Raw genomic sequence first — 24,007 nt, forward strand, 5'->3', positions numbered from 1 at the left:
CGATATGATCGTAGAGAGACTCGAAATTAAATTCCAAGTGGGGAGGAGAAAATTTTACCTTTTTGGCTATTGACAGTGGCGATGGTGAGGCGACGGTTGGGAGTCGGTCTCCTTCTCTAGCAGCCGTTTCTTTTTCTCCAACAAGGGCAGGTACGGTTAGGGTTAACGGGTTCCATGAGACACGATGTTTAAATACCAATCCCGCGTTGATTTGGGCCGTCTGTCTGCGTTCGACGTGGAGCAAGGAGAGTCATTCAATCATTGCCTGTTTAGGTCGATTGTGTGGGAAAATCTGGGTCATTCATCTCGATTGATCTCGTTCGTCCGATTACGCTTAAAGAGGGAATGCATATGAGTCGTCCGTGCGTGCGAGACGTGATCGGGACCATTAGATCGTCAAGCACGCAGATCGCCTATGTGGGACTGATGTCAGCGTATTTTGCGATGCGGCGTGCTCTGGTTCGCCGTGGTTGTTGACTGGGCCGTCTCATGCGGCCGAATTTTCTCTTTTTACGATTTTACCCCATGTTTTCATGTTTTTTTTTTAAAATACCCATTTTATTCAAATTTTACTATTTTTTCCCAAAATTATTTTCAATTTCATCCCCATTTCTTCTTTTTTTTTGAATAATTTAAATAAAATTAAATTAAAATTAAATTAAATTAAATTAGTTATTTATTTAATTTTTATAAATAAAAAGGATTATATCAGACCGATTTTCGGGCCCGGTTATTACACTATTAATTGGGATGAACAAGTACAAAATATACTATTCACACCAAAATTTGTTTTGATCCCATTAAACATTAGTGAAGTAGCTATTATGTTATTCATATGTTATAAGGCAAATCAACTATATTGACTCGAACAAAATTCTTATTTGGATTTTTACCACAAGTCAAGTAAAATTTTAAAGATACTAGTTACCCATGAATTTATTCTTTTAATTTAGTTTTTTTTTTTTTGTAGATAATTTAAATGGAATGATTTAAATTTTTGTACTAATATATTGAGTGACTTCTACAAGCCTCCATAATAGTCATTGGCTATGATTCATAACATGCATAATTATGAAATAGTAGTTAAGTATCCATTGTTCTCAATAAAATAAGGATTACACCATATGGTTGTGTATTATAAATATTTCTAAAAAGTTTTCATTATAGCAATAAAAGATGAGGAGTTTATCTAAATATGATTTATCTAAACATTATTAAACTATTAAAACTGATTAATAGGGTGTGAGAGAGTACATATCCTAAACCTTTACATAATATAGTAGATGGGAACAGTGTATTTATATAAAATTGTTAAATAAAATATTTTTTCTTTTAATAAATTATCTTTGTATTTTCTAGATGCAATAAAAATTTAATATTTATGAATAACAAATGCATATTTAATATAATTAGTAAATAAGATTTAATCAATTGATATGGTCGATTATTAAATCTACTATTGGTTAGAGAATTGAAACTAATCCTTTGTTTGGATGATGGGTAATTAATTTACGGTATGGTAATTCAATGGTTTTGTCTTGTTTGAATCCACTTCTAAACAGATAGTATAGTTATTGAGTGGTATTTCATGGTTATTTTAGCCCTCATTTTGGTATATTTTGTAAACCACCTCGGTGGTTTTTGATGTAACATATTTTTCTTCCATTTATACCCTCACCATATTTTGTTAATTCTAGTTTTACCCTTAACTGAAACCCCAATTTTGTTTTTCTTCAAAGCTCGACCTGCTTCTTCTTCACAGGAGCTTGCATCTTTTTCTTCTGCTTTCATCTTCTACTTCTACTTCTTCGATTCTATCATTTGTGTTATCTTGCTTCACCTCTCCTTCTTTCAATCAAGGTAAGTATTGATTTTCTTGCTTCTTGCTTTGGATATTCTTGTTTTTAGGTTTGTGTTTTTGAAATATATATAGCTTATTTTTGAAAATTTAAATATTGAAATGCATATAGGGTTTGTGAAATGCATTCTTACCCCTCTCTACTCAAACAACCCACTACCCTTCTCTGTGATGCCTGTGGAACATCGCATAATCTCTTTTTACGCTCTCCCACTCATAATAGCCACTGACCTTTCTTTCTACTAGGTTTCCAAAACTTCACCACCAGGATCTTTATTGCAATTCAACCCATATGCACCTCAGCACTTCCCAATACCTAACCTTATATTTCTTACCTCTTGTCTACTTAGACTGACTCCTTGAATAGGTAGGATTTGTCTCTATTTTCTATCAACACAGTATTCTCTCAATACAGCAAGTTAAATCCCTCACTTTTTCTCATTTTGCTCCCATATTCAGTAGCCATATAGCTCTTTTGGTATTTCAAAACCCTCACACCATTCCCAGACCTAACCCATTCATTTTACAAGAATATGCCCAAACATCAATTTTTCCTTCTCATCTATAAACCCATATTTATCAAGCATATCTCAGACACCATTTGGCCACACATTCCCATGCAATCATCCTGCACACTAGAAATAGCCAACAAATTATTTAGGTTCTATTTTCCCTAGCTTATGCTTAGTTGCCCTCAATGCCCGATGAGATTTCTTCACACTATGGACCTATCTCTTATACATTATATCTATGGACCTATCTCCATAAACTTCGATTTTTGAAACGAAAAGATTTAAGGGTTTCAAATTCTCTACTTCTCATCCTCATAGTAAGCTTCTCTACATTTATCTTCTCTATTGTCATCCTCATCAGAATCAGTTTCATTTTTTATGGGTTTTTTTTCTTTGTTGGTTGGAATTTTGTTTTAGAATTTATGCTTAGGTTGAAGGCAATACCTTCTCTTTGTTGATTCTGATGACTTTTTTCTCATGTAAGGTAGCAAATTTTATTTAGATAATGAGAAATTTAAGCAGAAATGGAATTCTGAGTTTTTAAAATGAAATTTTTTTCTTTGAACTTTTTTTTTCACTTGACACTCTGTATGTTGTGAGAAATGGAGGATGGGCTAGAAGTACAATCATCCAGATGGAAGCATGGCAAACAAATTATTATTTTGATAGTGTGATGTGTAAGAAACCCTTTCATAGATATGATCTATGAGAAATATTGGGTGTAATTTGTAGGTTTATCCTAAATTTATTAAGTAGGCAAATTAATCTTAATTCATTATAAATATATATATATATATCTAAAGGGGTGTTCTATGAGAAAACGAATACCAGTTATTTAAAGAGATTGATAAAGAAAAGAAAATAAGAAGCTAATGGGGTTTTGTCAAAGGAAAAACATCTAGTACTTAACTGTTTGCTCATTGCCTTCGTTTTTAGTGGTTGGACACTATTCAAGAGAGGCTTTAAGATTTTTCATGGATTTCGTCTTAATTAAAAATTGAGTATCAAACTTTTATTAGTCTATATAAGAGAAGGACCTCTCCATTAAGTTATATATCATATGCCTACAAGTTTGGTGATGAATCTTACATAATTATTTGTAAGATATTATATGTTGTCTGTTGATAATCATGTTATTCTGATGACTGTACATGTATGTAAATTATGACTAGAAAGAGAGAATATTATTTTGTAGTGCCTTTCGGAATTACAATTCTTCTTCGTTCTTTGCATAAAATTTTAGATTGAGGATATATTTGCAAAAACTTATTCTTAAGAAGAAAGCTTCTACTCACTCATGAATTACGATTAGAGAGAGAGAAAGTTTGAGACAGGCTTATGAAAAGTTTGGTCTCAAGTGAGTTTTGTCGGCACACCATCAGGATGAGAGCTCCAACCTTTATGAATTTATGTCGTCTACTATTTATAGATGGTAGACTTAAGCCCACCATTCGTGCAACTGTGGAGGAATAAGTTTCCAAGAATATTAGGATACAATGAGAGAAATCAAGTCCTATTTTGGCATTATTGATGATTTCGAGAGACAACAAGTCGCCATTTCCATAATGTGCTATGATGTATAATGTAAATGGAAGATAAATTTCTTAATAAGCCAGATGGATCACAAGTGTAAACCCACAAAAAATATATAAATATAAAATAAAATAAACAAAAACTTGTGTGTAATTAAATAATTAATAAATATAATTTTTTATTAATTTATTTTATTTTGTTGTATTTTATTTTATTTTATTTGGGGGTAAAAATGAAGTAAAAATTGAATGAGGATGAAATTAAAAATAATTTTGGGAAAAATGGGTAAAATTTTGAGTTCTGGATGTATTTTTGAAAGAAAAATAAGAAATCAGGGGTCAAAGTGCAATTTGGAGAAGTTCTACCCCGTGTGACACCTAGTCAGCAGTCCCAACGAAACAGGACACGCCACGTGGCAATGGACACTGACGCGGTGTCATGCGGGAAGCAACGCAGGCAATCCGCGTGCCCACGATCGAACGGTCCAGGTCCTTTCATGCGGGCACGGACAACCTAGATGCGCTCTCTCCCAAACGAAGTTGAACGGCCAGATTCAAACGTGATCAGATGATCCAGAGTAGATTGCGATGGACGGCCCAGATTGGATCGCGATGAACTGTCCAAATTCACTCCTTATTTAATTGCGATCGGACGGACCAGATCAAACACGATGAACAGTCTAGATCAAAAGCGGACGGATATAAATAACTCCCATCCGCACCAAACCTTAACCCTAGCCGCCAGACCCCCTCGCCGGAGAAGACGACCCAGCCGCCAGGGAGTAGATCGCCGCCACCCGCCGCCTCACCAGAACCCTTTCCGACTGCCAAAAAAGGTAAAAACTTCCAATTTTGCACGAAATTCAATTTAAAGCTCACCCATGGCCAAATAAGAGCAAAAAGACCAGCTAATTGATCGAAAAATGCCGGCGAAGCCCGGCAGCACCGTCTCAGGGAATTCCACAAAACACCTCTGATGAGGCCCTTCCCGATTCCTGTTCTATGTAATTTTTTTACTGTTGTGATCACTGTATCCTTCTCTACTGGTTGACCGGAGCAAAACACCCAACCGCAACATGCCAGAGGAGCTGCCACACCGGAGAGCCCTACTGCCGGTGAGTTTCGATTTTTTATATTTTTTCAGCCAACTAAGGCCATTTAACGTATTTTTTCGTAGGGATCGATACAAAATCGATCGAAAATAACCGACTTGAGGGGAACCGCTACCGTGGATGGTGGCACCATCGCTGGAGCATGGTGAAGCTGCCGTGCCGGAATTCTGAAATTGGCCGAGTGGACCCTATGACTGATTTTGGATTTGTTTGGAATATTTGTAGGTACTACTAGCGCATTTTGATTCCCGAAGAAAAATTTAGAGAACCCAAGGACCGCCTGTAGACGTAGTAAACAACTTAGCTTTTCAGGCGTCAAATCGAGTAAGGATCCCTCACCCTGTTGATGGAGCCCAAACCGAAAATTGTTCTATGTTGATTTTTGTTTATTTATTTTACAGTCTAAAAGCATGATAGTATCTGACTTATCACTTTTATGATTTGAATGCATGAATTGCTGCCTTACATGACTACTATTTGATTAAAAAATTGAGATATGATTGCATTCCCTGATGCATGTTTGTTTGCTTACGTGATCATGGTTGATTTGAAAAATGGAGACTAAAGGAAAACGGAAAAGTTGTGTGATTAAATAAATAGATGGAATGACAGCCTTACTGGATATCTTGAGAGATGGTAGATGGACCGAGTACATAGGGAATCCTACCGTGAACGTTGTCTCATACCGGACGGGGTATGGATACTTCATAATTTAGTGCTCATACCAGATGGAGTATGGGGACGGCCCGCTTCATCCTCATACCGGATAAGGTATTGAGATTTAATAATTTGGCGCTCATACTGGACAGGGTATGGGGACGGCCCGAAATTGAGATTGTTAAAGGAAAGGGGTCACGTGTAGTGGAGATATCCCTATGAACCCTCATGGATACTAGTAGGCTGATAAAAAGGGTAAGTTGTTGTTTTGGTTAATTGAATATGAGATCATGATATGTGTTATGTTATTGATTCTACAGGTTGTTTTTGTAAACCTCGCTACGGTAAGTAGGCGGTAAACGATTTTGTTTATGATAAATGAATTTGCTAAATTTAGTGCTCCATTAGTTGTTTTTATTTTTATACCCATCTTTATTTCTGTATCGGTGATATACTGTGATATCTTTACTCGGCTAGTGTAGCTCATTCCTTATTTAACCATTTCAGATCAAGAAGACCAGGTTTCAGAGCCCGATCCGCAAGAAGATTACGAGTAGATGCTAGATATTTTCTCTTTTTCGTTTATTTTCTTATTTCTTGTGTTTATTTCAAAAGGGTGAATCTCGTAATGCTGTTTAGTACTTTTAAGTTATTGTGTAAGGAATATAAACCTTAACCTTTTTATTTCCCTTCTACACTTAACTTATTATCTATTTCCTTTGGGTATTTCCGGGGTTGTTACAGTTGGTATCAGAGCTGCATTCCTTGGATTCATTTTTTACACAATAATCCTTAAGGAACACCAAAATAATGAATTATCACTCAACTCTTTCTTGTGAAATGCAGGTACAGAGAGATGAGGAGAGGAAGACCCCCACTAAATCGAGCAGCCCGTGATGGTTCACTTAGGGAAGATGTTGATCGGATATTTGAGATGCTGGAGAGACTTATTGCTACCCAGCAGGGCCGAAAGGAAAGGATGGAGCTACCTGACCCTCCCCCGCTGCCACATATAGAGCCACCCCTGCAGCGAGAGGATCCCAAGCCACCCCGGTACGACCCTGCTCCTTTACAGTACCACCCGGTACCACCACAGTATGATCTAGTGCCCCAACTACAGTACTACCCAGCACTGCCATAGTACAATCTGGTGCCCCCACCGTATCAGCACATACCACTGCAGGGCCACCCAGTCCATCCTCAGCATGGCCTAGTTCCTCTTCCACGGGACCTAGCTCCTTCCATGATTGACCCAGGCTACATAGAGAGGTATAAGAGATTAAACCCATCTACTTTGCAGGGGGATCCTCTTTTGAAGATGTCGAATATTAGTTAGTAGAGATAGAGAAGGTCTTCAAGACCTTGGGAGTGATTCTCAAACGAAAAGTCACCGTTGCTACCTACATGCTAGTGGGAGAAGCAGACCACTGGTAGGAACTCAAACAGACCACCCTGCCTGTTCCAGTTACTTGAACAGTTCCTGGCGGCTTTTCGTGCAGAATACCTTCTAGAACATCTCCGACATCTGAAGGAGATGGAGTTTGTACAGTTGTTCCAAGGGAACATGACTGTGTTAGAATATGCTAGCAAGTTTTTAGAGTTGGACCGATATTCCCCTGAGACATTGTTGGATTAAGGCAGGAAGGCTAGAAGGTTCGAGTGGGGTCTCCGCCTAGAGATCAGACAACATTTGTTTGTGCTGAAGCTCAAGACTTATTCGGCTGTTCTGGCCAAGGCACAGCTAGTGGAAAGGAGTTTTCGCACCCTCTCTCAAGCAGCAGTGAACCTTAAACCCTCAGCTCCACCCCGCAGACTAGCACCTACTGCGCCTGTTCAACAGAACAAGAGGCCCAGGCTGGTGATCCAGGCTCCCCCTCAGGCTCCAATGGCAGGACGCGGTAAGATTTGTCAGCATTGTGGCAGGGATCATGGGGACTAACCCTACTATCGCCTCAACAATACATATCGCATATGTGGTAGTGCCCAACATCATGTGAGGGAGTGCCCAAGGAACCGGAATTAGGGCAGACCTCCTATCTAGGGCAGACCTTATAATCTCACCCAGTAGGATGCAGAAGCCAACCAAGACATGGTACAAAGTATGTACACTATCTGTAACTATCTTGTTGATGTTCTGATTGATGCTGGTGTATCACATTAATTTGTTTCACCTATTTTAGCATCAAAATTTAATGTATTACCTGATAAACTTGATTCTATATTGTTTGTGTCTATTGTTGGGAGTATGACACTATTGAAAAAAGCTGTATACAGAGCCTGTGTCATAGATATAGCGGATAGAAAATTGAGTATGGACCTAATAGAATTAGACACAGGGGACTTTGATTGTAATTTTAGGAATGAACTGGCTAGTGACGTATCACGCCACTGTAGACTGTTTTAGCAAAGAGTTTGTATTCAATCCTACTAATGAGGAGCCATTTACAAATTAATAAAATCGTTTAACATTTTTCCCTCACGGAGAATTTTCTTATTATCAAGTACTTTAACCCTACTGTTTTCTCTAACTGGGCAAATCCAAGAAAGAGATTTGCATTCAAGGGATTTCGGTAGTCCGAGATTTTTCAGATGTATTTTCGGATGAATTACCCGGACTGCCAGTGGATAGAGAAGTCGAATTCACTATAAACCTTTAGCCAGACACCCAACTCATTTCGGTCGCTCCTTACTGCATAAGCCATGTTGAGATGGAGGAACTGAGGAAACAGATCACTGAATTGCAGGATAGTAGGTTTATCTAACATAGTGTGTCCCCTTGGGGCGCCGGAGTCACCTTTGTTAGAAAGGGAGATGGGACGTTGAGGTTATGTATTGATTATAGAGGTCTGAACAGAGTCACAATCAAGAACAAGTATCCCCTTCCCAAGATTAATGACCTCTTCGATCAGTTATAGGGTGCCCAGATCTTCTCTAAAATAGACATGCGTTTAGGTTACCATCAGGTAAAAAAATAAGGGTAGAAGACATCCCCAAAATAGCCTTTCGAACTAGGTACAGATATTATGAGTTCCTAGACATGCCATTTGGACTAACCAATGCCCCAGCCATCTTCATAGACTTTATGAACAGGGTTTTCAGACAATTCCTGAATCAGTTTGTGATTGTGTTCATCGACGACATTCTGGTTTATTTAAAAAACAAAGAGGAACATGCTTATCATCTGACTCAGATTTTGTAGGTTCTCAGAGAGAATAAACTGTATGCAAAGCTGAGTAAGTGTGAATTCTGGCTTGAGAAGATTACATTCCTGGGACACATCATATCAAAGGATAGAGTGTCAGTGAAACCAGAAAAGGTTGAAACAATCCTCGGCTGGGAAAAATTCACATCAATTAAGGAGATCTGTAGCTTTCTAGGGATGGTAAGTTATTACCGTAGGTTTGTAGAAGAGTTTTCTATTCTAGCTGCTCCCCTGACTCAGCTCACAAAGAAGAATGTCAAGTTTAAGTAGCACGAGGACTGTGGAAGAAGTTTTTCAGAGCTAAAGAAGCAGCTGACTTCGGCACCTGTGTTGGCTTTGCCGAATAGATCGGAGGGATATACAGTTCACAGTGGTGCCTCCTACCTAGGCCTGGGTTATGTTTTGATGCAGTATAGGAAGGTCATAACCTATGGGTCCAGACAGTTGAAGAGTCATGAAAAAAACTATCCCACTAATGACTTAGAGTTTATCGTAATCATACACACCATGAAGACTTGGCGTCATTATTTGTATGGGGAGACCTTTCAGAACTATACCGATCACAAGAGTTTAAAACACATATTCACTCAAAAGGATCTCAACATGCGTTAGAGAAGGTGGATAGAACTTCTTAAGGACTATGATTGCAACATCTTGTATCACCCGAGTAAGGGCAACGTGGTAGCCGATGCACTCAGCAGAAAAAGTTCAGGTACATTAGCCCATTTGATGGTTTCAGAATGCAGGCAGATTGGGGCCACACAACAGGTACGGCTTCAGGACTTGAGGAGAGTCACATGTTTGGGTCACTTGACCGTTCAGCTTGAGTTAATCTAGAGAATAAGGGAAGCTCAATTCGCCGATTCCACCTTAGTAGCCCTTAAGAAAGATGTAGAACAGGGAGTTAGCTCAAAATTTCGAGTCTCGGCCAATGGGTTGCTCAGATTTCAGGACAATGTATTTCAGGTGACAGTAAATTAAAGATGGACATTATGACAGAGGCTTATAGCTCAAAGTTTACCATGCATCCTAGAAGCACTAAAATGTACCAAAGTATGTGACCCCGATTTTAGTGGAACGGGATTAAAAGAGATATAGCTGACTTTGTTTCTAATTGTTTGGTATATCAGCAGGTCAAGGTAGAGCATCAACGCCTAGACGGGCTACTTCAGCCATTACCGATCCCGGAATGAAAGTGGGAACATATCACCATGGACTTCGTGATAGGATTATCTAAGGCACGCTCAGGATATGATATCATCTGGGTAATTGTTGACCGGCTTACCAAGTCTTTCCACTTCTTGGCCATTAGGATAATTGATCCCTTGAACAGGTTAGCAAGAATGTATATCCGAAAAATAGTCAGATTACATGGAGTGCTAGTAACTGCAGTATCCGACAGAGACCCTAGGTTCACTTCTCAATTTTCGTATAGCTTTTAGTAAGCCATGGGAAAAAAGTTGTCCCTTAGTACTACATTCCACCCTCAGACCGATGGACAGTCAGAAAGGACAATCTGTATACTTGAGGATATGCTCTGAGCTTGTGTCCTTGACTTCGGAGGCCATTGGGATGACCATCTACCCCTGATAGAGTTTGCATATAACAACAGCTACTAAGTGAGTATTGGCTTGGCTCCGTATGAGGCATTATATGGGCGCCCATGCAGATCACCGATTTGTTAGGAAGAAGTGGGTGATAGAAAACTGTTCGGCCCAGATCTAGTAGGGAAGACTACATCCAAAATAGTTAAGATCAAGAAGAATATTCAAACAGCTCAGAGTAGGCAGAAGAGGTATGCGGACACCCAGAGGAGGGATTTGGAATTTGAGAAAAGCGATCGGGTGTTCTTCAAGGTCACTCCCTTCAAGGGAATCAGTAGGTTCAGCAAGAGCGAGAAACTGAATCCCTGAATTATTAAACCATTTAAAATCTTAGACGGAATTAGTACTACCGCCTATAGACTGACACTGCCTCCAGAACTTTTCAAGATCCATAATGTGTTTCATGTGTCCATGCTACGCAAGTACAACACGAACCCCTCTCATGTCTTGGCCCACGAGTCTCTTCCACTCTAGGAGGATCTGTCATACAAGGAAGTACCGGCTGATATTGTGGATTGAAAGAGCAGATTACTCCGCAACTTAGAAATTCCCTTTGTAAAGGTCATATGGCAGAACCACACACCGAGAGAAGCCACATGGGAGCTAGAATCAGACTTTAAAGTCTAATATCCCTAGTTGTTTGATTGACAGTGAGAGACAAATTTGAGGAACCAAATTTCTTTTAAGGGAGAGAGTTGTAACACCCACAAAAAAATATATATAAATAAAATAAATACAAATTTGTGTGTCATTAAATAATTAATAAATATAATTTTTTATTAATTTATTTCATTTTTTGTATTTTATCTTATTTAATTTGGGGTAAAAATGAAGTAAAAATCGAATGAGGATGAAACTGGAAGCAATTTTAGGGAAAAGGAGTAAACATTTAGGTTATGCAGATATTTTTTAAAGAAAAATCAGAAACTAGGGGTCAAAGTACAGTTTAGAGAAGTTCTGTCACGTGGGATGCCCGGTCAGCAGCCTCGACAAAGTAAGACGCGCCACATGACAACAGGCGTTGACGACAAGCCACGTGGGTGATCCGCGTGCCCACAATCGAACGGCCCAAGTCCGTTCCTGTGCTCACGGACGACCTGGATGCGCTCCCTCCCAAGCGTGATCGAACGGCCAGATTCAAACGCAATTGGACAACCCATAGTGGATCGTAATGGACGGCCTAGATTGGATCACGATCGGATGATCTAGATCAAATACGATGGACGGTCTAGATCAAAAGGGGACGGATATAAATAACCAACATCTGCACCAAACCCTAACCCTAGCTGCTAGACCCCCTCACCTAAGAAGACGACCCAGCCACTGGAGAGCAGACTGCCGCCACCCGCCGCCGCACCGAAACCCTTTCCGACTGCCAAAAAAGGTAAAAACTTCCATTTGTAAAAAAATCAATTTTAAGCTCATCCATGGCCAAATCGGAGAAAAAAAAATTGTCCAATTGGCCAAAAAACTCCAGCGAAGCTCGACGGCGCCGCCGCGGGAAATTCCACAAAACACCTCTGATGAGGCCCTTTTTGATTCCTGTTTCGTGTAATTTTTCCACCGTTGTGATCACCATGTTATTCTCTACAGGTTGAATGGAGCAAAACACCCAACCGCAATGTGAGCGGAGGAGCCACCGCACTAGAGAGCCCCGCTGCTGGTGAGTTTCGATTTTTTTTTATTTTTTCAGCCAACTAAGGCCCTTTAATGTGTTTTCTCATAGGGATAGATGCAAAATCGGTTGAAATCAATACAAAAATGGCCGAAAACAGCTGACCCGAGGTGAATCGCTACCTCCATCGCCAAAGCATGGCGGAGTCGCCGTGTCGGAATTTTAAAATTAGCCAAGTAGGCCCTGGGACTGATTTTGGGTTTGTTTGGAACATTTGTAGGTACTATTAGTGCATTTCGATTCCCAAAGAAAAATTTAGGGGACCTAGGGACCGCCCGTAGGCGCAGTAAATAACTTAACTTTTCGGACATCAAATCGAGTAAGGATCCCTCACCCTAGTCCCTATCATAGAATTGAAATCTAAATCAATAATAATATGGTATTTGTACAAATTAAATAAATGTGCATAATTAATTACTGATTGCTAATGGAGGCCGAACTAGAAATTATTCTTTGTTGACATTTGTTGATTTATTTTACAGTCTAAAAGTATGATAGTATCTGGTTTATCACTTTTATGATTTGAATGCATGAATTACTGCCTTACATGACTACTGTTTGATTGAGAAATTGATATATGATTGCATTCCCTGATGCATGTTTGTTTGCTTATGTGATCATAGTTGATTTGAAAAATAAGGACTAAAGAAAAACGGAAAAATTTTGTGATTAAATAAACAGATAAAATGGTAGCCTTACTAGATATCCTAAGAGATGGTGGACGGATCGAATATATACAGAACCCTACCGTGAACGTTGTCTCATACTGGATGGGTTATGAATACTTGATAATTTGGCGCTCATACCGGACGGGATATGGGGACGACCCCCTTCACCCTGATACTGGACAGGGTATGGGAATGGCCCATAATTGAGATTGTTAAAGGAAATAGATCACGTGTAGCGGGAACATCCCTATGAACCCCCATAGATACTAATAGGCTGATAAAAAGGGTAAGTTGTTGTTTTGATTAATTGAATATGAGATCATGATATGTGTTATGTTATTGATTCTACAGGTTGTTTTTGTAAACCTCGCTACGGTAAGTAGCAGGTAAACGATTTTATTTATGATAAATGAATTTGCTAAATTTAGTGCTCTATTTGTTGTTTTTGTTTTTATACCCACATTTATTTCTGTGTCGGTAATATACTGTGATATCTTTACTGGACTAGTGTAGCTCATTCCTTATTTAACCATTTCAGATCAAGAGTACCAGGTTCCAGAGCCCGATCCGCAAGAAGATTGCGAGTAGATGCTAGATATTTTTTTTTTCCGTTTATTTCCTTATTTCTTGTGTTTCTTTCAAAAGGATGAATTCTGTAATGTTGTTTACTACTCTGAGTTATTGTGTAAGGAATGTAAACCTTAACCCTTTTATTTCGCTTTTGCACTTAAGTTATTATTTATTTCCTTTGGGTATTTCCGTGGTTGTTACAACAAGTGCCTTCGGAAATAAACAACAATCCTATATTATTTCCATTTGTTAAGGTAAACATATAAGTTATTTGATTTATAATTATTTTTCGTAATGTACAAGTTTAACTAAATTTCTTTAAATAAGTATAAGTTTAATTAATTAGAAAAATATTAATTTCATGATTGTGTTGGTTCAATTGATGGAATACATATACGTGTGAAAGTGTCTAGAAATGATGCCTCAAGGTTTCAGGGGAGAAAAGATTTCCCCACATAAAATGTATTGACAGTTTTTACATTCGATTTAAAATTTTCATACATCCTAGCTGGATGGGAGAGGATCATATCATATTCAAGAATATTAAAGCATGCCTTAAACAAACTTGATATGATAGCTTAAAAATACCTTTGAATTAATTTATTAAGTTGATATATTTAATTTAGCCTTTATATATTTTTGAAAATATATAATAAGGTTAAGGATATAGTTTAGTGTTAAACGGAAAAATGATAGATAAGGATGAAGGAGCTAAAATAAACATGAAAAGACATGAAAAAAGGTGGGAACCTTTTAAATTAAGTGTTATAATGAAAAGTACTAACTTTTAGATAAAATGAAATAACAAAAAATGACAACTTTTAGATGAAGTGACATTATAAAAAGTGATAATTTTTAGATAAAATGATATGTAAAAAGTGGTAACCTTTTAGATTAAGTGACATGTAAACAATGATAACCTTTTAGATGAAGTAATATGATGAAAGGTGGCAACTTTTGGAGGAAGTGGCATGATAGAATGGTAGAAACCTTTCTCTCATAGCTCCCCACTCCTATAAATAAGGGATAGAGGTGAAGGAAGAAGAATGAATATGAAGTTTTTTTAGAGTATTTTGAAGTTTTAGATAAAAATCTTGGAGAAAATCTGTTAAATTTATGAGAGCGGAGGAAGAGGAAGAGAAGAAGAAGAAGGCTCATCATCAAAAAGAGATTCTAAACCATTAGAAAGGTAAACCTTTTCTTAAGTCTTGAAGTTCAATTTCTCTTTAATTTTTAGCATTAGTTTTTGAGTATTGTGTTGGATATTTTTTAGTTAAGAAAGTGACCAAAAATCATTCTGAAACTCTTCCAAATTTTTGAAAAGAAAATGTTATAAATAAAGTCAAAGCTCTACTGAAATTAAGATTACGACTGCTAAAGACCTAAGGTAAATAGATATTATGGATTCACAGCCTACATAATTTTGAAGTATTTTATGTATTTTTAGTATAAAAATGTAAAAGTGTTTGAATTGTTTTTCATATTTGCTAAGTAAATATTTGTTAAAGTTTTACTTTGATATAAATATTATTTCACTTTTTATTTTCAAAATGTGATTTTGAAATATGTGCATTACTCATTATGGAAAGGAGTTATTCAGAAAATACCTGCATTATGTTAGGCTTCAATGTGGCCATACATAACCGTTCCATATTTAAGTGTATTGGCAAAGTAATAAGTGTGTACTCATACATAACCGTTCTATTTTTAGGTATATGGAAAAACAGTCTGATCTGCGTGCCCTAACCGTTCTGTGTTCGAGGCATAGTAATGTTTCAAAGTTTTTATATATGTCGTTTCGTATTCAGGTACATGGAAAACTAGTGATAAGTATGTGTGCCTATGCATAACATATTGTAACTGATTGATCCTTCATAATAGTGATGAAGTATACAATGAAGTATATACTCTGATTTATGTATTCGTTTTCTGATTCGTATATTTATTTTGGAAAGATTATATGATACATGTTTTGCTGTATGTAAAAAAAATATATTGTATGTATTATGCTGTAATTTCATAATATTACTTATTGAGTTATTTTATCTCACCTCCCCTATCACCTTTCAGATATCGAAGATACCGCTGCAGAGTGAGCAGTGATACGGAGAAATTTTTTGAAGTTAGACTCTGAGATTAAATTTACTGTTTTGTACTTTTATTGGTAATGTAAGTAATGAAATTTAGAGTCTCGTACATATGTTTATATTTTACATTTAAGGGATATGACACTTCTGCGACTTTATTATGATTAATAAAGTTAAGTTATTTTATTTAACTGAGTCTATGTGATTTAAGTATGCTTCGGTTATTATCCTATAAGACGGGGTATGGTCCGTGACAAGTGGCATCAAAGCACGATTTTAGGACGTCCCTTGAATATAAGGCTTAGGGTTACATGAGACTTAGATAGAGTTGTGAAACATAGTGAAATGCCTCTAAGTTCAAATTTAATAAATGTAGGAAATAGCAAGGATACCGAGAGAGTAGGCACATTAGATTTTGAAAGATCGAATCGAGTAGAGTCTAGATAGACTCATGCGTATAGTCGAAGGCTTCGCTAACATAGTTAAAGTGCTACTAACAGTAACAATGCTAATACAAGTAACACCAAGCTGATGGAGGGAAATAATAAAAAAACTCATTGAAAGATTCTAAAGAATGAATCCACCACCATTTGCTAAAGCAACTGACGCGATATTAGTTGAATGGTGAATCATGGAGTTAGAAAAAATGTTCAAGGTTCTTAACCCCACTTCAGAGCAAAACATACAATTAGCCACATTCATGTTCAAGGGAGCTGCAGAACATTAGTGGTGCCTGAAGAAGGGATCCTTAAGGACACCAATCCTTTGGAAACCATTTGGAGTAGCATTTTACGAGAAGGATTTTCTTGAATTTGTTCGAGAAAAGAAGCAAATGGAGTTCCTAAAGTTTAAACAAGGGAATATGAGTGTGGTAGAATATGTAGAAAAGTTCATATAATTGGCTCGGTTCACGTCCAACTTAGTAGCAAACGGAAGCCTAAGAGCCAGAAAGTTTCAAAGAGGCCTACTTAAGGAGATCTGGGATAAAATCTCAGTTATGAAGATTAATGACTACTAAGAAGCACTAGAATGGGTCCAGATTAAAGAAGAGATTATAAATTCAATCCCACAAAAGATCCAGCAAGTTCAACCATTAATACCAAACAATAAGAGGAAGGCCCAGGAGCCACAACAACTTGATAAAAGGCTGGAGACGGGTCTCATAATCCCAGCACAAGGGCCAGACCAAATATGCCCCCATTGTGGAAAGAACCATGGTAGGAGACCCTGCTACAAGATGACAAATAGATGCTTCAGATATGGTAGTACTTAATATCATATCAAAGAGTGTCTTACCAACAAAAGCAAACCAGGCCAAGAATTCAATAAAGAGTATATGCCCTTACAGAGAAAGATGCTAAACCCTCTCAAAATGTGGTCCAAGGTATGCTCACTTCTCTAGTACCTTGGCTAAGGTCTTAATAGACCCAAGATCTACACACTCTTTAGCATCACATGAGTTTGCTCAACATCTGAACATTGAACAATCACATTTAGATTATGTATTAGTATTCTCTACCCCAGCCAATAGGGACTTGACCACTAGTATAATATATTGAGCATGTATTATAAAGATTGCCAATAGAGAGTTAACAGTAGAGTTCATACTTTTTAATATGCATGATTTTGACGTTATATTAAGAATGGAATAGTTGGTGGCATACCATACTAATATAAATTATCATAGGATGACGGTGACCTTTAATGTTCCAATGACAAGGCCTTCAAATTCAAAGGGATTATGAAGCCCCAACATCCATGTCTCATATCTTACATTCAAGCTTAACGATTACTTAAGAAGGGATGACAGGGTATTTAGCTTACGTATTGGAGAATAATCATAAAGAAGTCAATCTACAACAGCTACCCATGGTAAAAGAATTTTTCAATGTTTTTTCAGAAGATCTTCTAAGTCTATCCTTAGATCAGGAGATCGAGTTCTTTATTGACTTAATTCCTAGTACGAGCCCTAACTCTAAGGCTCCATACTGCATGAAAAAGGCCGAACTAAAGGAACTCAAGAAATAATTATAAGAATTATTAGACAAGGTTTTTCATCAGATCAAACGTATCATCATGAGGAACCCCAATATTATTTGTAAAGAAGAAGGATGGTACCATGCAACTCTACATCGATTATAAGCAACTGAACCAAGTTACCATAAAGAATAAGTATTTGTTGCCTCGTATCGATGATCTATTTGACCAACTTCAAGGAGCCTAAGTATTTTTAAAGATTGATTTACGTTCCGGATACCATCAATTAAAGATTAAGAAAGAGGACGTTCCTAAGACTATCTTCAGGACTAAGTATAGCCATTACGAATTCTTAGTCATGCCTTTTGGTTTAACAAATGCTTATGCAATATTTATGGATTTGATGAATATAGCCTTCCAGCCATTCTTGGATAAGTTTATCATCGCCTTCATTGATGATATACTGATTTATTAACAAAGTAAGGCTAAACATGCGAAATATCTGGCAATAGTGCTTGTGATACTTAAGAAAAAGAAGTTGTATCCCAAGTTTAATAAGTGTGAATTTTGGTTCAAGAAGGTTGCCTTCCTTGGACATATAGTTTTAAAGGATGGGATATCTGTAGATCCAACTAAGGTAGAAGCGGTAGTAAATTGGAAAAGACCTATAACAGTAACTGAAGTTCAAAATTTCTTTGACCTAGCTGCATACTACAGGAAGTTTATTGAAATTTTTTCAAAAATCACTACTCCATTAATTCAGCTCACTAGAAATGACACAAAGTTCGAGTGAAATGATAAGTGTGAACAAAGTTTCTAAGAACTGAAGAATTGGTTGACAACAGCCCTAATATTCACTATTCCTAATGGCATTTGTGGATTCTCTATCTATAGTGATGCTTCAAAGTAAGGATTGGGATACGTGCTAATGCAATATAAAAAAATGATAACTTATGGTTCCAAACAATTAAAAAATCATGAATTGAACTATTGTATAGAACTAGCCACCATAGTTTTTGCCTTAAAGATCTAGCGTCATTATCTATATGATAAAAGTTTTTATATTCACACAGACCATAAGAGTTTGAAATATTAGTTTTCGCAAAAAGAATTTAATATGCACTAGAGGAAATTAATGGATTTACTTAAGGATTATGATTGTAAGATCCTATACCATTGGAGAAGAGGCAATATGGTTGCAGATGCACTTAGTAGAAAGAGTACTTGCACTCTTGCCTACATGATGGCCTTAGAGTGGAGACTTGTAGAGAAGTTCCAGAAGTTGAACCTAAATGTCTGACATAAGAGATCAAAAGGATACCTAGCTAATATAGAAGTACAACCAATTTTGGTGTAGAAAATTAGAGAAGCCCAGTAGTATGATTTTACTTTAAAGTCGATTATGAAAGATGCTAGTAAGGGACTTAGGCCAGAATTCAGACTATCAGAAGATGGTGTATTGAGGTTTGGAAATATAGCATGTGTGTCGAATAATAATGGTCTAAAAAATGAGATATTAGAAAAAACACACTGCTCTAGATTTGTTATGCACCTTGCCAACACTAAGATGTATCAAAACTTGAGGATCAAATACCGATGGAGTAGGATGAAGAATGATATAACAAAGTTCATTTCTAAATGTCTCACATGCCAATAAGTGAAGGCTAAACGTCAGAGGCTAGCAAGACTACTTCAACCCTTACCGGTAGCAAACTGAAAATGAGAACATATTACCATGGATTTCGTGGTGGGTCTACCTAAAACAAGATCCCAGCATGATGCCATTTGAGTTATTGTTGATAGACTAACTACGTCTACTCATTTTCTGGCTATTAGAGTAAATGACCCACTAGAGAAGTTAACCAAGCTTTATATCAAGGAGATTGTGAGATTGTATAGAATTCCAGTCACAATAGTCTCCAATCGAGATCTCTGCTTTACTTCAAGATTTTGGACCAGTTTACAGAATACTATGGGAACCAGGCTATTCTTTAGTACGACTTTCCATCCTCAGATGGATTGTCAATCAAAACAGACAATCCAAACTCTAGAAAATATGCTACGAACCTGCATCATTGAGTTACGAGGTAATTGGGATGATCCTTTGCCTCTGATTGAGTTAGTGTATAACAATAGCTATCAATCCAGCATTCAAATGACACCCTATGAGGTTTTGTACGGAAGACCTTGTAGATCACCTATTTGTTGAGAAAAAGTTGAAGAACAAAAACTGGTTGAATCTAAATTAGTGGAAGAAACTACAGAGAATGTGAAATTGATCAGAAAATATTTTCTAACAGCTCAAAATAGGCAGAAAAATTATGTCGACAATTGAAGAAGAGATTTAGAATTCGAAATAGACGACCATATATTTTTAAAATCTCACCAATTAAAGGGATCATGAGATTTGAAAGGAAAAAAAAAAACTCAGTCTTAGATTTATCAGACCTTTTGAGATATTGGATAGAGTGGGAGCTGTCACTTACCGTTTAGCATTGCCACCTGAGTTAGCCAACATATACAATGTCTTTCATCTATCGATGCTAAAGAAATATCACCTAGATCTATTGCATGTACTCTGATATGAACTCCTTGCACTTCAGGACAACCTATCCTACATTGAGCTTCTTGTGCAGATAGTGGATGACAAAGAAAAGATATTACAATCCAAAGTAATCTTCTTAGTAAAGGTATTGTGGCAGCATCATTTAACTAAATAAGCCACATGAGAGCCAGAAGAAGAAATGAAGGTCAAATACCCACATATGTTTGTGACTACTAGTAAGTCTAATTTGGAGGACCAAATTTTTTTTTTAAGGAGGGAGAGGATGTGATAGCTTGAAAATATCCCTGAGTTAATTTTTTATATTAATATATTTAATTTAGCCTTTATATGTGTTTGAAAATATATAATAAGGTTAAAGATGTAGTTTAGAGTCAAACGAAAAAATGATGGATAAGGATGAAGGAGCTAAAATAAGCTTAAAGAGATATGAAAAAAAGGTGTGAACCTTTTAAATGAAGTGGTATCATGAAAAGTGGTAACTTTTAAATAAAATAATATAATAGAAAGTGGCAACTTTTAAATAAAGTGACATGTGAAAAGTAGTAACTTTTGGATAAATGAACATCACAGAAAGTGACAACTTTTAGATGAAGTGACATGTGAAAAGTGATAACCTTTTAGATGAAGTGACATGTGAAAAGTGATAACCTTTTAGATGAAGTGACATGTGAAAAGTGATAACCTTTTAGATAAAACGACATGTGAAAAGTGATAACTTTTTAGATAAAGTGACATGATGAAAGATGACAACTTTTGGATGAAGTGGCATGATGGAATGGTAGCAACCTTTCTCTCGTGGCCCTTCACTCCTATAAATAGAGGTTAGAGAAATGAGGAAGAGATATTTCAGATGAGAGAAAAATAGTGAGAAGCATAGAGGTGACGAAAAAAGAATGAGTACAAAGTGTGTGATTTTTTAGAGTATTCTAAAATTTTAGGAAAATTTTGTTAAATTTATGAGAGTAGAGGAAGAGAAAAAAAAAGAGGAAGAAGGCTTACGATTAAAAGGAGGTTATAAACCATTAGAAATGTAAGCCTTTTCTGAAGTTTTGAAGTTCAGTTTCTCTTTAATTTTTGTGATTAGATTTTTAATATTATGTTGGATTTTGTTTAGTCAAGAAAGTGACCAAAAACCACCATGAGACTCTGATGGATTTTTGAGAGAAAAGGGTCATAAATAAAGTCAGAACTCTACTGAAATTTAGATTACAACTATTAAAGACTTAAGGTAAGTGGATATTATGGATTCATAACCTACATAATTTTGAAATATTTTGCATATTTTCAGTATAAAAATGTGAAAGTGTTCGAATTGTCTTTTGTATTTGCTAAGTAAGTATTTGTTAAAGTTTTACTTTGATATAAATATTATTTTACTTTGATATAAGTATTATTTCACTTTTTATTTTCAAAATGTGATTTTGATGTGTGCATCACTCATTACGGAAATGAGTTATTTAGAAAACACTTGCATTATGCTAGGCTTCAATATGTTTATACATAACCATTTCGTGTTTGGGTGTATTGGTGAAGTGATAAGTGTGTACTCATATATAACCGTTTCGTATTCAGATGTACGAGAAAACAGTATGATCTGCGTGCCCTAACTATTTTGTGTTTGGGGGTTAGCAATGTTTCAAGGTACTCATGTATATCATTCCGTATTCGGGTACATAAGAAACTAGTGATAAGTATATATGCCTACGCATTATGTATGATGACTGATTAATTGTCCATAATAGTAATGAAGTATACAACAAAACAATTATGAATCTATTTTCTGATTTGTGTATTCGTATTCTGATTCGTATATTTGTTTTAGAAATATTATATAATATATGTTTTGTTGTATGTAAAGAAATTATATATTGCATTTATTATACTGTGATTTTATAATATCGGTTATTGTAATTTTTTATCACACCCCTCTATCGCACTCTAGATATTGAAGATACCGCTACAGAGTGAGTTGTGATACAGAGAGTTTTTGAAACTAGACTTTGAAATTAAGGTTATTATTTTATACTTTTATTTAGTAATATAAGTAAAGAAATTTAGAGTCTTGTACATATGTTTATGTTTTACATTTAAGGGATGTAACGCTTCTATGACTCTGTTATGATTAATAAAGTTAAGCTATTTTACTTAACTCGAGTCTATGTGATTTAAGTAAGTATACTTCGGTGATTACCCTATAAAACATAATATAGTCCATAACACTTTAGGATCCTTTAGTTATCCCCGAAAATAATTAAAATATATTGAATTTTAATATGTAATGTATAAGTTTGAAGAAAAAGTTATAATTCAATTTATTCATTATTTGTAGGTAAGTTCTAACTTGTGGATGTTACTTTCATGTTGCGGGGTGGAATAATTGCTCCATATAGGGGAAAACATTACCATTCGAGTGAATATTCAAAGAATTCACCATGCAATGCTCATGAGCTATTTAATCTTCACTATGCTTCTTTATGTAATGCAATGTAACATGCCTTTAGAGTTCTTAAGAAATATATTTCAATTATTTTAAGCTCTATTGAACCTCGTTATTGTCTCAAGGGTCTTAATCGCATGATATTTGTTTGTTGCATTTTACATAACTATTTATGGGGAGAGGATCCAAATTATGAACTTCTTATAGAGGTTGATGAAAAACTTCAGTACATGACTCCTAATGAACGAGATCAATATAACATTAGAGAGTATTGAGGAAATAAGAAAAGGGGAAGCTCTTACAGATCATGTAACAGCTGATATATGGGCTACTTACAATGTTTGATTATATTTTAAACCAACTGTGTTGTTTATGACATTTATATGGTTTATCACTTGTGGCTAGTAACATTGATGTTTTAATTGAATCTATAATTTGGAATTTATTTTGTTGTAATCGCATTATATTTCGTTCCATATTGTTATTAAAAATGATTATATTTTTTGGTGTTATGCTGTGTGTTTTAAAAAATGGTAAGGAAAAATAAATCTGCAGATGGAGTGAGCAATACTATCCATTAGAGAGATTCTATAGATGATGTATCAATATATGCTTTTTACAATTAACATTTGTTGGGCCGTAGATCTAGTAGGGCATTCACCACACAAGCCATTGATTTTATCGTGACAGAACTAAGGAATGTGTTTCCAAACATGGCCATTGATAAAGAGCGAATCCACAATCGAATTAAAATTTTAAAAAGACAATTCTTCAAATGGTATGATTGTTTTCAAACATGGATTGAGTGGTTTTGCCTGGAATCTGACAATTAAAAGATTTAAAATAAAAAAAGGTGTGGCAGTAACTAATAGAGGTAAATCATCTAGTCTATCACATGCTTATAATATTTTATATAGTTTAAATATTAACATATTATTTCATCCTAGGCTCAACCCGAAACAGTTGAACTAAAGAACAAACGTGTTCGGAATTATGACAAAATATTGGAAACATATGGAAAGGATAGAGCTAATGGGGCTAGTTGTGAGACATCACGTACCAGTCAAGAACAAAGGAAGAGGAGTGGCAATCAACATGCAATGAGTGCTAAGGAGATTGACTAACAACTTACCCAAAATTTAGTTCACAATTTCAATTTTGAGGGTGTGGATACGATGAATGATGCTCCAATGCCTGAAACTCCTACTTCGCAACCACAACATGAATCACAAACTTCTTACAAATAAAAGAAATCAAAACGTTTATATGCTATCACAGAAGAAGATTATCTGGCTCAGTAAATTGGACTAGCTACAAATGCAATCAAGAAAATGGCAACAAGAACATAAGTTCTTGTTCCAGCAAGCTAGTTGTAGGAAGAAGTTGCTCGTTTAGGTTTCGATCCACATCAAGAAACAAGAACTTATATGCTTCTTATAAGCAAACCAAACATGGCTGTTGCTTCATGAATTGCCCTCCTGAATGGCGTAGTTTTTTCATAAGTAATTTGCTTCATTCATCAGGTAATGACTTATATTAAATCTTACGTT

General features: G+C 36.1%; 1 protein-coding gene across 1 annotated transcript; it reads left to right on the forward strand.

Moving 5' to 3' along the window:
- The first annotated feature begins 1,753 nt into the window (after positions 1-1,753).
- On the forward strand, positions 1,754-13,670 carry LOC148252975 (uncharacterized). The gene is made up of 4 exons (XM_088208182.1): positions 1,754-1,860; positions 6,179-6,224; positions 6,518-6,724; positions 13,359-13,670. Exons 3-4 carry the CDS (start codon positions 6,528-6,530, stop codon positions 13,468-13,470), a joined length of 309 nt encoding a protein of 102 aa, XP_088064308.1. The 5' UTR covers positions 1,754-1,860; positions 6,179-6,224; positions 6,518-6,527; the 3' UTR covers positions 13,471-13,670.
- The last annotated feature ends 10,337 nt before the right edge of the window (positions 13,671-24,007 follow it).

Source organism: Carica papaya, chromosome 7 (genome assembly GCF_054855325.1).
Source record: "Carica papaya isolate Zhongbai chromosome 7, ASM5485532v1, whole genome shotgun sequence".
In the NCBI taxonomy this organism is placed as follows: domain Eukaryota; kingdom Viridiplantae; phylum Streptophyta; class Magnoliopsida; order Brassicales; family Caricaceae; genus Carica; species Carica papaya.